The sequence below is a fragment of the Thamnophis elegans genome, chromosome Z (genome assembly GCF_009769535.1).
Source record: "Thamnophis elegans isolate rThaEle1 chromosome Z, rThaEle1.pri, whole genome shotgun sequence".
NCBI lineage: Eukaryota > Metazoa > Chordata > Lepidosauria > Squamata > Colubridae > Thamnophis > Thamnophis elegans.
The window spans coordinates 133,044,096-133,061,526 of NC_045558.1; the positions used below are offsets into that span (position 1 = coordinate 133,044,096).

Sequence of the window (17,431 nt, forward strand, 5' to 3'; positions counted from 1 at the left end):
CTATCCATTCCATTCTATATTTTCAATTCTATTCTATTCTACTCTACTCTATTATCCATTCCATTCCATATTTTCTATTCTATTCTATTCTATTCTATTCTATTCTACTGTACTCTACTCTACTCTACTGTTGGAAGAAATGTCCTTCTGGGTTCAGTTCCAAGTGGGGAAAAAGACATTGGAAACATGGAGGCTGTTTGGAAAGATGGTTTAATGGTGGACAGGATCACATGGCTTGAGCTCCTGAGCAGAAAAAGGCAGAGATGCTGAGAGTCCTTGGGTTTTATACCTTCTGTTGGGCCCCACCTCTGTTTCCCATTTCTGTGTAAGAAATGCATTATGATTGGTTGTCAGACTCCCGGGGTGTATGTGTGTGTGTGTGTGTGTGTGTGTCTTAGTTAACTTTGTAGGTTGTCCTGAGACCCAAGCTTGCCTTGCTGGCTGATGTAATTTTCCCAAGGGCCTTGTGGTGAGTTTCTGTTTGCTAGATAGGTCTGCCTGAAGGGGTAGATCTTTGTTATGTAGAATAGACTGGCTCAGGCCTTAATGGCCCATTGACAAAGGTGGTGGGGTGGGGGGAGCTGAGTTTCTGCCTCTCCTTTAGAGGAAGTATTCTGCCCTTGTAATATTTCCTAAAATATTTTTATTTTCTAGGAGAGAGGTGGGTTTTAACTTCCTCCTCTCCTCTCCTCTCCTCTTAATAATCTAGACCAGTATTTCTCAACTGTGGCAAATTTAACATATGTGGACTTTAACTCCCAGAATTCATCAGCCACCATGAACGGCTGGAGAATTGTGGGAGTCCACACATCTTAAAGTTGTCAAGGTTAAATACTGGGAAATAATAATAATAATAATCCAGACAAGAGCATTAGAATAAGAATAAGAAATCAAATTTTGCCGGGCTGCCTGTAACATTGGCTCACAGCACAAGCTAACCTAACAAACTCCATTAGGGCTTCACACATAATGTTAAGCCATAATGGAGTTTGTTAGGATTCAGTCTCAAGAATTTCCAGAGGCAATAGCTGAGTTTTAAATAGACATCCAAGGGAACAGTTTTCTGGAAGCTACAAAGAGCTGGGAGTGGGGGTGGGGGGAGAGAGATTTAAGTTTTTATTTGTCTGTGTTGGAAGAAATGTCCTTCTGGGTTCGGCTCCAAGTGGGGGAAAAGACACTGGAGACATGGAGGCTGCTTGGAAAGATGGTTTTAATGGTGGACAAGACCACATGGCTTGAGCCCTGAACAGAAAAGGTGATCACATGCTTCAATGTTGGTGGAGAAAAGAGAAGAGAAGGGAGGAAGAGAAGCTGAGTCCCTGGTTTTATGCCCTCTCTGGCCTTTGATCTTGAGCTTGTATTCTGATTGGTTGTCAGACTCCCGTGGGCCCATGCAGGGGCAACTCTCTAGGCTGCATTTTGAATCCAGGTTTGGTTGAGTTCTCAGATGCCATGTGGCGAGTTGGATAAAGGGCCAATATTATCATGCCTTAATCCCATCACTTTGGAGCTGAAGGGGAGAACTCTTTATTATGTAAAGTGAACTAGCTCAGGCTTTAATGGCTCATTGACAAAGGGGGAGGGGCAGGAAGCTACAGGCAGCTATTCTGTCTTTTAAAACATGTTTCTTCCTTTTCACATCCAGATAAATATTCTGCTTTTTCAATATTTCCTAGGATATTTCATTTTTGGGGGGGAGAGGGCTGGGTGATAACTTCCTACATCTGCTTACTAGAAAAAAATATTCCCTTTTCTGGAAGGGGCCGTACGGACCGAATGCCGTGACCGCTACTTTTGGATATCGCTGGACAAGTCAGCATTGGGACAAAATTCTTGGAGTTACAGTGTCTTCAGTAAGTAAATGGTCCGGTAAGGATTCAGGTGGAGCTTAGGCGAGCCTGACTTGTTTCTCAATGGCAGAAATATTTAGGGCCTGCTCAAAGACACATTCCATTGTGAAAAAAGTAATGTTCTACATTTAGGCAGGAAAAACATAATGCATACTGAGCCAGCCGTGTGCAGCAGCTGCCAAAAAAGCTAACACAGTTCTAGGCTGCATAAACAGAGGGATAGAATCAAGATCACGTGAAGTGTTAATACCACTTTATAAGGCCTTGGTAAGGCCACACTTGGAATACAGCATTCAGTTTTGGTCGCCATGATGTAAAAAAGATGTGGAGACTCTAGAAAGAGTGCAGAGAAGAGCAACAGAGATGATTAGGAGACTGGAGGGTAAAAAATATGAAGAACAGTTGCAGGAACTGGGTATGTCTAGTTTAATGAAAAGAAGGACTAGGGGAGACATGGTGGCAGTGTTCCAATATCTCAGGGGTTACCACAAAGAAGAGGAAGTCAAACTATTCTCCAAAGCACAAGAAGCAATGGGTAGAAACTAATCAAGGAGAGAATCAACTTAAAACTAAGAGGAGAAATTTCCTGACAGATCAATTAATTGGTAGAACAACCTGCCTCCAGAAGTTGTGAATGCTCCAACACTGGAAATTTTTAAGAAGATGTTGGATAACCATTTGTCTGAAGTGATGTAGGGTTTCCTGCCTAAACGGGGTTGGACTAGAAGACCTCCAAGGTCCCTTCCAACTGTATTATTCTATTCTATTTCCTTGTTCCTGAGTTGCAGTCAACTAATGTAAACCTAATAAATTATTACAGTCCTACAACCTTAGTGTAGCCTCAATAAGAGAATAGTGTCACAGTTTGTTGCATAAATTCAAATCCAGAAAGCACACAAAGATAACTGATGCAGCAGGATTCATTAACTTTTTTATATACATAAGAATAGATGAATAAATGTACAATACCAACAGGTGATTCTTCCAAGTAAACAGAAGGCAGGAGAGTTACAGGCAAACACAAGCAGTTAGATTAATTTCAGCAGAGCAGAAAGACTGCTAGTTTACTTCACAGAGCAGCAGACTGCTTTCTTCTTACGTTTCTGTTTCAATTCTCTGCACAGACTCAGATCTGTTTAAGTTCCCATTGGCTCTATGGTTGTGGGCCAGCTGCCTCCAGAGCGTACAACCATAGAGCGTGCGCCCAGAGTGGCCACTGCCTAAAGACTCAGGTTGGAAGCCATGGAAAAAGCCAGGCTGGGATGGCGGCGGTGGCGGCGGTGCCCTGGTTCTGTAATGAGAGCTGGGCCATGCATCATGAGGCTGGGAGGCGGGTGAGCAAGAGCGGAACAGCCGCTCGCGCAACTCCCCTCTCCAGCCGTGCAGAGTGACATTCACTGGCATTTGGAAGGTGCCAAGTCACGGGAGCCGAGCAGCGGCGAACAGCTGCTCACGTGGCTTGGTGATACCCCTAGGTCGGTGAATGGCGCTGTGCCTGGCTGAAAAGGGGGTTTTCCGGGTGGCTGCTCATGAGCGTGGTCGCTTCATGGCTGTTGTATTGCGCTGCTGCGACAGGCAACACAGCCATTCGCCCATTAGGCTGTCGGAGCCCGCTTGCAAGAGACCAGCCGCCTGGCAACCCCCTCTCTTCAGCTGGGTACAGCGCTGCTCACCAACCTAGCGGTATCCCGAAGGCACCAATCAACGCGATCACCTTTGCCTCCCCCCAGGTTCCTGCGGCTTGGAACCTTCAGAATACTGCTAGGTTGGTGAGTGGCGCTCTGCCTGGCCAGAGGTGGGGGGTTGTCCAGGGGGCTTATATGCGGGGGGGGGGCTTATATTTTTGCCCACCAGAAAAATGTGGCATGGCTGTATTATGAGGACATGTCGTATTTTCGGGGAAACACGGTAGTGTCTAGTGGAACGCCCTGCTTAAGCAGGTGGTCTTGTACCATTTCAGACAAATGGCTGTCCAATCTCTTCTTGAAATCTTCATGGTTAGATCACCCACAACTTCTGGAGGCAAGCTGTTCCACTGATTAATTCTTTTCACTGTCAAGAAATTTCTCCTTGGTTCTAGGTTGGATCTCTCCTTGATTCGTTTCCACCCATTGCTTCTTGTCCTGCCTTCAGGTGCCCTGGAGAATAGCTTGACTCCCTCTTCTTTGTGGCAGCCCCTGAGATATTGGAACACTGCTATCATGTCCTTCCTGGTCCTTCTTTTCATACACCGGTGGTGTCAAACTCAATTTCACTGAGGGCCGCCTCAGAGTTGTGTTCGACCTTGGGGGGCTGGGGTGGGCATGGCCAGCATGTCACTCATGTCGGGGGCGCCTCTGGCCAGCGAAAACATCTCCCGAGCTCTATTTTCGGCTACGACGGCCTCCTGCAACCTTCTGCCAGTGAAAATGGCGCTCGGGAGGGCCGCCTGCCCCAAGCTCCATTTTGGCTGGCAGAGGCACTGTGGGATGATCCTTCGCTGTTTCCGGGGCAGCCCTGAAGGCCAGATCTAAGCCGGCTCCGGCTCTCGGGCCTTGAGTTTGACGCGGCCCTGTGGAATGATCTACCTGCAGAGATCCGGACCCTTCCCACTCTCCCGGCCTTCCATAAAGCCACCAAAACCTGACTGTTCTGGCAGGCCTGGGGCTGTTGACCCCAAATACGGTCCTGCCCCACTTAGAATGGAGTGCATGGTGTGTTTTTTAAATCTATGTTTTTAAATCTATCTTTTCTTTTCTTTCATTCTTTTTTTGATTTACTTGTATTGTAAGCCGCCCGGAATCCTACAGGATTGGGTGGCATATAAGTGTTATTAAACTTTAAACTTTAAACCCCTGTCATACACCAGATAGTATGTGATAGTATGGTGAACTCCAAGAGCAAATGATGCTGCAAGCTGGCTTGGAGATCGAATTTGTTTTTTCGCTTTCCTAGATGAACTCGGCCAGCGTATCTCTGTGACTGATCACATCGCTACCCAGTGCGGATTCACCCACGGCGTGGATCTCCGTGGAAACCCGGAAATCCGTGTCTCCTTCCTGGCTTGTTCCGTCCGCAATGTGGTAAGACTTACGTCCTGTCTTGGGTGAAGCTGGGCTGGAGAGTTTATAAACCAGATTCTGTAGTGATCGGCATTGTGGTGGTGGTGATGGTAGGCACATGACATGGATTTTGTATCTTGTTAAGTCACCTAGTTAGTTTGTATTTTAATTTGACTTGCTTTCTCTCTTTTAAAATGATGTTCGGGCTCGTTACAGACTGGAAGGTAGCAATAGCTTTTAACATTCCTAAATTCAAAAGATAAAACTGGTTCAAGACTAGTTTACACAGATAAGAAAAAAGTTTGTTAATCCAAATTGGGGAGCTGGTTTTATCTCTTTGGTGAACTCTAAACAACCTTTTTTTCCCTTACCATTTACCCACGCCCCCCCACCTTCTCACATCAGACCTCATTTTAATGAACATGTGTGATATTATGGGATGCAAACATGCAACCAGTTTGACTACCGTATTTTTCGGAGTATAAGACGCACCAAGTTTTTGAAGAGGCAAATAAAAAAAAGTTTTTGCACTCTGCAAGCCTCCCAAAAATGGCCCGTTTTTCATGAAAATGGGCCCGTTCCCCCCCCCAAAAAAGGCATGAATAGCCTTTAGGGGGCTTGCAGAGTGCTCTGGGGGGGGTGGGGCAAAAACTAGCAAAAATGGCCCATTTTTCACAAAAATGGACCTGTTTTTTGTAAAGAAAAGGGCATGGATAGCCTTTAGGAAGTTTACAGAGTGCTCTTGGGGGCTGGGGGTACAATTGAGCAAAAAATTTCTGCCCTCCCCAGCCTCCAGGAGCTCTCTAAAAGCTTCCTAACGGCTATGCATGGCCATTTTGGTGAAGGGGCGGGGTTTCAGGAGGAAATAAATGCTGTATTCAGTGTATAAGACGCACCCAGATTTTCAGCTTCTTTTTTGAAGAAAAAAGGTGCATCTTATGCTCCAAAAAATACGGTACATGTAACATGATTCCCTATGCAAAGGAGCAGGGGTTACCTTTATCCTGTCCAATTGACTTTCCTCTTGCATTTCCTTTGTTGTGTTAACTTCTCCCTTTTCATAGAGAGATCTCACTTTATCAGGGTACTCGAATAAACTGCTTTAAAACAATCTCCTGAATTGGTTGCTTATTGGGAAGGTAAAGCAAGGCAGAATCTAGGGCCAGATTTGGTTATCGGTAGTAAGAATGGAAACCTTCCCCCAAGAAAGCAAAGGGCCTATTCCAGTGATGGCTAACCTTTTCCGGTTCAAGTGCCCAAAATGCATGTGTACCAGGGGTGGGTTCCTGCCAGTTCTAACCTCTTCTATAGAAAAGGTTCCACAAATCTACAGTGCCGTTTAGAACAGGTTCCAGTTCCCTCCCCCCCGCCCATCAGCACATCATCAAGATGAAGAGCAAGAGGAAGAATTCTGGGAGTTGAAGTCCACAAGTCTTAAAGCTGTCAAGTTTGAACACCCCTGGGTTTTTTTTCCTAAAGTGTTAGGGGTGGAAGCAGTGGTGGGTTTCAAAATTTTTTAGAACCTCTTCTGTAGTTATGGCCTATTTTGTGGGAGTGGTTTGCCAGCCATGTGACCAGGTGAGAGTGGCTTGCCAGCCATATGACTGGGTGGGCGTGGCCAACTTGTAAAATGTGGTGAAACTCACCTAACAACACTCTTGCTTAGCAACCAAAATGTTGGCTCAGAAACTCTGGCATTTGAAGCACGCAAGTCTAAAAGCTGTCAAGTTACAAGACCCTTGCACCCCTAAACCTTTAGAAAAAAAATACCCTAGGGGTGTTCAAACTTGACAGTTTAAGATTTGTGGACTTCAACTCCCAGAATTCCTCCTCTTGCTCTTCATCTTGATGATGTGCAGATGGGCGGGGGGAAGGCGCTGGAACCGGTTCTAAACGGCACTGTAGATTTGTGGAACCTCTTCTATAGAAGAGGTTAGAACTGTCAGGAACCCACCCCTGGGTGCAAGGGTCTTGTAACTTGACAGCTTTAAGACTTGCACACTTCAATGCCAGAGTTCCTGAGCCAACATGACTAGAGGAAGAATTCTGGGAGTTGAAGTCCACAAGTCTTAAAGCTGTCAAGTTTACAACCCTTAAGCTCTGCCAGCTCTCCGGGCGCCTGGGCACCAAATGGAGGAGTTTCAAACTGGAAGGGGCTGGTAGATTGATGGCAGACTCCATGCCGCTCTCCCCCCTTGCTCTCTCTTCCCATCCATTTTTTTGGTTATCATATTGATGCAATATTCTTGTGTTCTTCCATCATTGTTTATTTCATTCTATTTCAATGTCAATTTATTGAAATTTGTATGCCGCCCACTCCCTTGGGATTCCTGGCGGCTTACAGGCATGATAAAAGAAACATTTAAAATTAAAATAAAGATACAATATTAAAATTCCACAACATCCATTCTGTCAGAGTGGAGCTGGATATCGATCAACAGCCACAGGCCTGCCGGAACAGCCAGGTCTTAGTGGCTTTACGGAAGGCTGGGAGAGTGGTAAGGGTCCGGATCTCTACGGGTAGATCGTTCCAAAGGGCCGGCGCAGCTACAGAGAAGGCCCTCCCCCGAGGAGCCGCCAGCCGGCATTGTCCGGTCGACGGCACCCGGAGGAGACCCAATCTGTGCAATCTTGTTGGTCGTTGGGAGATAAGTGGCAGGAGGCGGTCTCTCAGGTGGCCAGGTCCTAAAACATGTAGGGCTTTAAAAGTAACGACTAGCACCTTGAAGCGCGTCCGGAGATCAATGGGGAGCCAGTGCAGCTCGCGGAGGATAGGTGTAACATGGGTGTATCTAGGTACACCCAATATCGCTCACGCGGCTGCATTCTGGACCAACTCTATCATGTTACTTCTGTTTTGCTTGCTTCCACTCCTTTCATTTTCCTCCTTTTCATTATTGCAAGCCGCTTAGAGCAGGGGTCGGCAAACTTAAACACTCAAATTGGACCCCTTTCCCACAGAAAAGAAAACACTGGGAGCCACAAAGTTCCTAACCGGAAGCCCCCTGTTCAATTCTGGAGCTGACCAGAAGTTCAGTTCCTCCCATCATAGAGTCTCCTCCTAGCATGGCGTACTTTTTCCTCTACCTGTCATAACCGAAAGCCCTATCAATTGTGGAGACAACTGGAAAACCCTCCCCTTGCCATAAAGTCTTCTCCGGGCGCACTGTGCTTCTCTCCCCCCTCCCCCCACCGGAAGCTCCTCTCAAAATTGTGGCGCCGACCGGTGACGGAGCCGCAGTAGAGGGAGGAAAGAGCCACATGCGGCTCCAGAGCCCACAGTTTGCTGCCCCCTGGCTTAGAGTAACCCCACTGTTAGACAGGCAGCGAATAAATTACAAATAAATAAAACAAATACAGATAAGAGCTCGACTTACAGCAGTTCGTTTAGTGGCTGTTCAAAATCATGTCCATGAAAAATGGGGCTTATGACCAGTTACGACTGTGGCAGCATCTCCATGGGTCATGTGATCAAAATTGGTTTGGCAACCGGTTCATATTTATGACGGCCGTCGTGTCCCAGAGTCAGAAACCAGCAAAGTCAATGAGGGAAGCCAGATTCCCTTTACAACTAGGTTACTAATTTAACTGCAGTGATTCACTTAACAGCAGTGGTAAGAAAAATGGTAAAATGGAGCAAAATTCACTTAGCAACTGTCTCAATTAGCAACAGAAAGTTTGGGCGCTATTATGGTTGTAAGTTGAGGGCTACCTGTAAATTCATTACGACCCTGTTAAAACTATATATATGTATGTATGTATGTATGTATGTATGTATGTATGTATGTTGTATTTGTGCTGATAAATAAATAAAGGGAGACTTAATGACCATTCCATTCTCTGCCCATCGGCTCGTCATAAGAGACCATCCAGACAGAAACCCAATATTTTTACTGTTGCCTTTGTTACATTTGTATTGTAGTTGTGCTGATAAATAAATAAAGGGAGACTAGTATAGATCTATTTCAAGCTATTTAGCTCTCATCAGTTAACCATACCCTTACTGGGATTGGAACCTGTGCTGTATTGCATCTTAGGCAGATGTGTTAACCATTAACGATGATCTCTGGAGAGCCAGGGATGGAGGTCATGCCTCCGTCCTAGTGCTCCTTGACCTCTCAGCGGCCTTCGATACCATCGACCATGGTATCCTTCTGCGACGACTGCGGGAGGTGGGGGTGGGAAGCACTGTCCTATGGTGGTTCTCCTCTTACCTCTCAGACAGGTCACAGTCGGTGTTGGTTGGAGGGCAGAGATCGACCCCTAGGCCCCTGAATTATGGGGTGCCGCAGGGTTCGGTCCTGTCCCCCCTCCTGTTTAATATCTACATGAAGCCTCTGGGTGAGATCATCCGACGGCACGGGATAAAATACCATCAGTATGCGGACGATACACAGTTGTATCTGTCCGCCCCGTGCCAACTCAGTGAAGCGGTTGACGTGATGTGCCAGTTCCTCGAGGCTGTTGGGGCCTGGATGGGGGTTAACAAACTTGTACTCAACCCAGATAAGACCGAGTGGCTGGTGTGTTTCCCTCCTACTAATTGGCCAAGTTTTCCATCTCTCAGGCTGGGGGGGGGGGGTCAAACGGTACGCCCCTCAGACAGGGTTCGCAATTTGGGAGTCCTCCTGGACCCACGGCTGACTTTCGAACACCACCTGTCGGCTGTGACCAGGGGGGCATTTGCCCAGGTTCGCCTGGTGCACCAGTTGTGTCCCTACCTGAACCGGGAGGCCCTCACAACAGTCACTCGTGCCCTTGTGACCTCTAGACTGGACTACTGCAACGTGCTCTACATGGGGCAGCCCTTGAAGAGCATTCGGAGACTTCAGCTTGTCCAGAATGCAGCCGCGTGAGCGATCGTGGGTGCACCTCGGTTCACCCACGTAACACCTATCCTCCATGAGCTGCACTGGCTGCCTATTGGTCTTCGGATACACTTCAAGGCGCTAGTTGTCACTTATAAAGCCCTTCATGGTATTGGACCTGGGTACTTGAGAGACCGCCTGCTGCCAATTACCTCCAATAGACCGATCAGATCCCACAGACTAGGCCTCCTCCGAATTCCATCCGCCGGCCAATGTTGACTGGCGACTACCCGGAGGAGAGCCTTCTCTTTGGCTGCTCCGACCCTCTGGAACGAACTCCCCATGGAGATTCAAACCCTCACCACCCTCCAGGCCTTCCACAAAGCCCTTAAAACCTGGCTATTCCGACAGGCCTGGGGCTAAAAAGCTTCTGCCCCCCTTCTCGAATGGTATGGTTATTGTGTGTTTTTTAAATTGTGTACTGTTATGTTTGTTTTTTTTCTTTTACCCCCTGTCTGTACCCCTTCCCGATTGAACTGTGAGCCGCCCTGAGTCCCCTTCAGGGAAAAGGGCAGCATATAAATGAAATCAATCAATCAATCAATTAAGCCACAGAGTTCCTCTCCTTATCAGCCGAGCCAGGGAGAAAGATATATATTTAAAGTCGCAACCCCTGGTATGCCCAAATATGACGAGCCGATGGACAGAGAATGGAAGCAGTGAACTTCCTCCCATATTTGGGCATACCAGGAGTTGTGGTATATAAATGTGTGTGTGTGTGTGTCTATATATATATATATATATATATATATATATATATATATATATATATATATATATATATATATGGGATAGAACATTCAGATATATATATATGAATGATCCAGCATAACTCTGGAAAGCCTCAAGCAATTTCAATCAAACTTGGTACACAGATGACTTACTCTCTGGAAACAAATACTATGGGAGTAAGACATCCCTAACACCCCTTGGGGTGTGTGTTCTGTTAAGATCCAGCCTGTTGGGCCGTAAAATGGCTTCTACTGTACAGCGCAGTGGAGTTGCCATGGTAACAGCTTCACAGTACTCCACAAGGAGGCTCCCTTTGGTAAGGGGGAACGCCGGGTTATCGGCTAGTAAATAAATAAATAAACATCATCAGTGCAACAACCACCAATGTCAGAGAGCACCAAGGCCCCCAGAATTCATTGTTTCCCAATGTTCTCAATGGGAGCTGGAGATGCCAAATCAGAAAGAGTGATACATCGATGTAGATCAGGCCTAAGATTGCTTCCAAAGCTGGGTTCTTCAAACCCAATTGAAACCTTTGATTCACAACAAATGCTCTTTAAATCCCCTTCCGCAGTTTGATCAGGATTTCAGCCTCCGGCTCCAGGTGGAGATGACCAGCCTTGATAACGTAACTGCTGCTTATGAAGTGTCCATGAATTGTCCCCTCAATGCCCCGTGGAGTCCCCGTGAGATCGTCTGCGAGGAAAATTACATGGAGGTGAGTAAAATAAGGGTGCTGAAATCATTGATTGATGTAGTTTGACGTACGGAAACGGAACCTCTTGTTGCTTGGATTAAATCAGTTGTGTTTGCAGCATATGTCGACACGCTATTTTAAAAAAATATATAATAATTACGTATGGTTCAGTTTATTTAATGACCATTCAAAATGAGAACAGCACTGGAAAAAATGACTTGCGGCCAAGTTTCACACTCACAACTGTTGCAGCATCCCCCATCCCTAGTCATTTGATCAAAATTCGGACTTTTGGCAACCGACTCATATTTATGACAGCGGCCGTATCCTGGCATCCGGAGATCACCTTTTGCGACCTCCTTATCAGCAAAATCAAGGGGACAACCAGAGTCACTCAACAGCTGTGCCAATATATTTTAGACTGTGTTTGTTAAAAATCTATACCGTGTACAGGTTCTGGGAAGTCGGGGGGGGGTAGGTTGTGGGGGGCTGGGGGGGAGGGTGGGGGGGAGGGATATATATCAGGTTTGACGAGACGTGTTAGATTTTAATGTAATTTGACCCCACATGTATACTGTTTTTTTTTCTTATATTCTCATTACTATTATTATTACTATTTTTTCTTTAAAACTAGGAGATGTTAAGCATATTGACATGTAGAGGAAATACACCAAGGAGAGGAGTAGTGGGAAATAGAAGGGAGAAGAAAGATGGGAAGAGAAGGATAGGAGAGAGAGTAAGGGGGGAAGATGAGAAGGAAAAGGAGGAGTGGATTGTAGAGAGAGGAGCAGTAGAAAGGGAAGTAGGGTAGAAAAGGATGATGGAGGGAAGATAGAAAGTTGGAGGGTAGTAGAAGAAAGAGGTGTATGGAGAGCAGAAGAGCTATAATGGGTTTCTATTTTTCTGGGTATTGTTGACAAGAGGAACTGATGTAATTATTATTTAACACTATACAATACTGGCTATGTATAGTTTACATGTGAGTGTGTGTTATGAAAATGGAAATAAAAAGTATTCATTAAAAAAAACAGCTGCGCTGTTAATTTAACAACTGCAGTGATTCACTGAACAACGGTGGCAAGAAAGGTTCTTAAAAGGGGGCAAATTCACTTAACAAATGTTTCACTTAGCAACAGAAAAGTTGGGCTCAATTACAGTCATTAAGTTTGGCATTGCCTATGCTATAGTGTTTTTGCGTAGACACTGAACCACATAACTGTTGTGTGTGTGCGCTTTTGTTAATGCAGTTGCAGGCTGCATTAACAGAGGGGCTGTATCGGTGATATAGCCGTTTTGTGCGTTGGGCCGTTTTTTGGCCGTTTCAGGATGCTTTCCCGAAGTCAGAAAACCGGCTGTTTCCAGCCTCTGGAGGGCCTCCAAGGGGTGGGAGAGACCATTTTCGCTCTCCCCAGGCTCCCGGAAAGCCTCTGAAGCCTGAGAAGGGTGAAAAATGGGTCCACCATGCCATTGCGTGGCAAAAGCGGGGTAGGTGGGCGGGGCACGCCTGCATGCATGGGTGCTAATGTTGTTTCTATTCCAGGTCTCTGTTCGGCGAGCTGTCCCAGGAATAGCAAGTGAAGCCCTGAACGAAGATTGGATGGCAGCATGGCCTGTGGTAAGGATGCTAGACACGGTAGGAGTAGAGTTGGATTAAAGTTGGGATATGTCAGCCCTGCCACAACTTAAACCCCAGGAGAGAATCAATCCTTGGCTCCATTTGTTGAGAAAGGTATAGTTTTATTAGAGGTAGTGCAGTATTGCAAGGCCAGAACTGAGAATCGCATGCCAGAATTCCTAAGTTCTACTTTTTCCCTCCCTTAAATGTCCCTTACTGCCCACCCCAATTAAGTTCAGCAAGATGTTTTTATAACGGTCAGTCGAAGCGCTGTCGTGACCCATCAAAACCGTGCTCGACTAAACCGCGCCCGATTAAACCGCATCGCTGACGTCATCAACAGGGCGACAACAACCAGCGCGGAGAAAGAAGGGCGCTTTAAATAGCGCTTTGAAAGCAAGCCGATTCAACTTAAGGTAAGGGCTAGGTTTAGGGTTAGGTTTAGAGTTAGGTTTAGGGTTAGGTTTAGGGTTAGCTTTAGGGTTAGGTTAAGGGTTAGGTTAAGGGTTAGGGTTAGGTTTAGGGTTAGATTAAGGGTTAGGATTAGGTTTAGGGTTAGGTTAAGGGCTAGGATTAGGGTTAGGTTTAGGGTTAGGTTAAGGGTTAGGTTAAGGGTTAGGTTTAGGATTAGGTTTAGGGGAGTTAGGTTTAGGTTTAGGGGTTAATTTTAGGTTTAGGGTTTACAGCGTGCTTCTGTGTCTGCGCTGTTGTCGTCCTGTTGATGATGTCAGCGACGCGGTTTAGTCGGGCGCGGTTTAGTCGAGCGCGGTTTTGTGGTGGAACCAAGCGCTGTTTGGTATGCAGCTCCCTCCTCTTTCCAGCTGGGTGACCTTGAGGCAGAATCTTGAGAAGGCACAGGAACTTACTTTCATTTCCCCAAGCAACCCCAAGCAAGTATAAGATGGCAGCTGACAGGGTAATAGAAAGGGGGAACTTGGTACTCTTCTTTGATGTAATTGATACCAGCTGGGGAATTCTGGGAATTGAAGTCCACACACTTTTAGGTTTTCAAAGCTGAGGAGCAGTGAAGTAAACACCAAGATCCTCCAGGTGTTGGGACTTCAGCTTCCAGGATTCTCAGTAACGGCTCCATCAGGTGGTAAATTTGGGGAAATGGCATTTATGCGTTTTAAGGATACTTGATTTAGAGAAGGTGGCATACTTTTGATCTCATTTTTTCTTTGACTGGAGAGATATCACTACAGACCAGTAGTGAAATCTAAAAATATTCCCTACCGGTTCTGTGGGCGCGGCTTGGTGGTCATGTGACTGGGTGGGCATGGCTTTGTGGTCATGTGACTGGGTGGGCGTGGCTTGGTGGTCATGTGACTGGGTGGGTGTGGCTTGGTGGTCATGGTTATGTGGCCCGGTGAGCTCAAAAGCCAACTTTCACACTTCACACACAAACAACACAAAAGCCACACAAGGGACTCACGCACAATGCAAAGGCATACAAAATGGTCCCTGCAGCAACAAGCAGGAACCTCACAGAGCCCCGAAGAGCTCAAAAGCCAACTTGCACGCTTCACACACAAACAACACAAAAGCCACACAACCCTACTCACACACAACTGACACACACAATGCAGAAGGAGCTGGACTTCACACAAAATGGCCCCGGCAACTTGCAGGAAACCCACAGAGTCACGGTTAAGGTTAATTGATAGTAAAAAAATGCTTTAAAAAAGTAAAAAAGAAAAGAAAAAACATTCCCCAGCACAGCTGATTGTCAAACAGCTGATAGTTGGAACCTTTTTTTAAAATTATTTTTAAAGCATTTTTTTGCTACCAATTGGGCAAATAGGTAGTTAAAAATGCTTTGAAAAAAGTTTTTTAAAAAGGTTCATTAGCTGTGACAATCAGCTGTTCCATTCTATGTGGGAGTCTTTTTTTATTTTTTTACTACCGGTTCGGGAAACCAGAAGCATTTGTTACAGTGGTGGGTTTCAAAAATTGTTCGAACCTAGTCTGTGGGTGTGGCCTCCTTTGTGGGAGTGGCTTGCCACCCATGTGACCGGATGGGAGTGGTTTGCCGCCCATGTGACCGGATATGAAGATGCCGACGACACTTGTCGGAACCACCTTAAATTACCTCACACACAGCACTGGCATGCATCAGAATATGATGTAAACTTGTTTTTTAAAAGGCATCTTTGGTTTGCGTTAAAACAACTTCAACACACGCAATGTTCTGATTGCACCACAAACGCAGTAGTCATCCTTACCTTTCACAGAGGCACTGAGTTTTATAAATATGAGCATGATAGTGTAGAATAATCATATCCAAGGACCAGTGGTGGGTTTCAAAAAATTTTGGAACCTCTTCTGTAGGTGTGGCCTGCTTTCCGGGTCCACTAGTGGAACCTCTTCTAACCGGTTCAGTAGATTTGACGAACCGGTTCTACCGAATAGGTGCGAACTGGTAGGAACCCACCTCTGATTTGTTACTACCAGTTCCAGCGAACTGGATAGAACCGGTAGCATTTCACCCCTGCTCCAGATAGTATCAGGATTCTGCCTTTAGGGTTAGGAAATAGCTGTGTATGAGTGGGAAGGAGACATCTTTGTTTCTGGCAGTTGCCTTAGCTTCACAGCATCTGTCTGTAGCCTCAGGCTCTATACTGGTGGCTTCACTGATCCATGATCTTCCTGGCAGGAAACTTCATTAAAAGCTTGCATCTCCTAGAACTTTGATGGTGAACCTATGGCACGCCTGCCCAAAGCGGCATGCAGAGCCATGTTGGCTGGCACGCGCGGCCTCGCCTGTTGCTCTTCCGGATTTCTGGCATGCATGTGTGTGTGGCGATCAGCTGGCCTTCACACACGCGGCAGGGCCGAAAACCGGAAGAGCTGATCTCCCGGTTTCTGCGGGCGCATGTGCGCCGCCAAGCTGATTGTCGTGCGCGCATGCGTTCCAGAAACTGAAAGAGGAGCTGCCCGGTGTGCGCATGCATCCTGGGCAGCTCCTCTTCCCTGACGAGCGGTTTGCTATCACTGTCCCAGAAGAATCTGTAGTACGCCGTTAATTCCCCCTATTTCGGCAGAGCAAGGGTCACGTTTGACAAACGTAGCACGCAACCCCATTCTGCAAATATTGCACCTTCCTCCTCAAGACACCTAGAACCCACATTTTCTTCATAAATATGGTTTAAGCCAGGGTGAGCAACCCGCGGCTCTGGAGCTGCATGTGGCTCTTTCATCCCTCTGCTGTGGCTCCCTGTGGCTCAAAATACGCGTCACAATCGCCAAACTGTGATACCTGCCGGCACACGATTTATTGAGCTTTTCAACCCCCAGCAGGCCAACCACGGATAAATCCAAGAAAAGCTTCAGAAGAAAACAGATTTAATTCAACTACATATGCTAGTTTTGTGGCCGCTCAGTAAATAGTCAGGCAAGGGAAGGATTTTGTGGCTCACGGTGTTTTCTTTTCTGTGGGAAACGGGTCCAAACGGCTCTTTGAGTGTTTAAGGTTGTCGACCCATGGTTTAAGCCTCAAGCAGGACTCTGGATATCTGAACGTCTCCTCCCTCCCTCCCTCATTCTCATCTGTGTTTGTCCTTGCAGGCCCAAGGGGCTATGAACCAAGTCTGGCAAGTAATTTTCCATTTCCAAAATGGCTCCGTTGAGAACATGATGGCTACCCAAGCTTACAGCTTGGGCTACGGCTTCAACACAACCTCCACCCGTGTTCTCTTCCGCACCCCTTATGGCACCCAGCAGACTGAAGTGGCTATGGTAAGCGAAGGTCCAATGTTTGCTAAGGTTCAGCACTTCAGGTCTGGCGACAGAGACGGGGCTGAGGTAGAAGCTGAGCGTCGTTTTGAAAAGCCTCAGGCCGTGAGGGGTTTGCAAAAGGGACTCTGGTTTGGTTCATACCACAGATAAGGCAGGGGTGTCCCAAGCAATTTCACTGAGGGCCGCATCAGTGTTTGGCCTCGGGGGAGGGGCATGGCCGGGATGGGCATTGTCAGGGTGGGTGTGGCCAGCATGACATCCCTCATGTCGAGGGGTGGCCCGTGGGCCAGATCTAAGCACCCCAGGGACTGGATTTGGAACGCTGGTCTTAATTGTGACACCCCTGAGATAAGGCAAAGAGGTGGCTGATTCATCTGCGACACGAACGTAACTGTTCCGACCGAGGCTTCCTAAGGGCGTGAAGCAAACTCTTGGTCCCGACAAAAAACCCTTTTATTAATTGACTGTGAATGCTGCTCATTCACATCCAGCAAAGTCTTTCAAGGGAGGATTTACAGTCACAGACCTTATCTGGCTTGGAGAGCTGCCAGGCCGAGATCTGCAGAACTTGGCAAGGAGTCTCGGAGAGTCACGAACCAATTAAGTGAGGTCATTGTTTCCTGCAAACTCCACTCCCCTTTTGCTCCTCTTTTATTTCCTCTGGGAGCGGCCATTCATCTTTCACCTATGGCCTTACTCCCAAGTCGACCCCTGTTCTTTAGCTGTTCCCTTCGTCTGACAACTCTGTGCATGCACACACTGGGAACAGGCTCCAGCTGTTCATCTGCCTCACTGATGTCTGACTCTGAAGGCAGCTGATAACTGTTATATGGCCCTGGCCCCCTCTCTGCCTCCGACACAGAGCCCTCATCAGAGCCTTCCCCAGACTC

At 46.8% G+C, this 17,431-nt stretch overlaps 1 protein-coding gene across 1 annotated transcript in view; it reads left to right on the plus strand.

The window, feature by feature from the left end:
* The first annotated feature begins 3,112 nt into the window (after nucleotides 1-3,112).
* LOC116521848 overlaps nucleotides 3,113-17,431 on the plus strand; it is a 40,549-nt gene continuing 26,230 nt past the window's right edge. Inside the window, 5 exon segments of the mRNA XM_032236497.1 lie at nucleotides 3,113-3,143; nucleotides 4,785-4,912; nucleotides 11,066-11,209; nucleotides 12,729-12,821; nucleotides 16,371-16,541. Coding sequence (XP_032092388.1) covers nucleotides 3,113-3,143; nucleotides 4,785-4,912; nucleotides 11,066-11,209; nucleotides 12,729-12,821; nucleotides 16,371-16,541 — 567 coding nt within the window.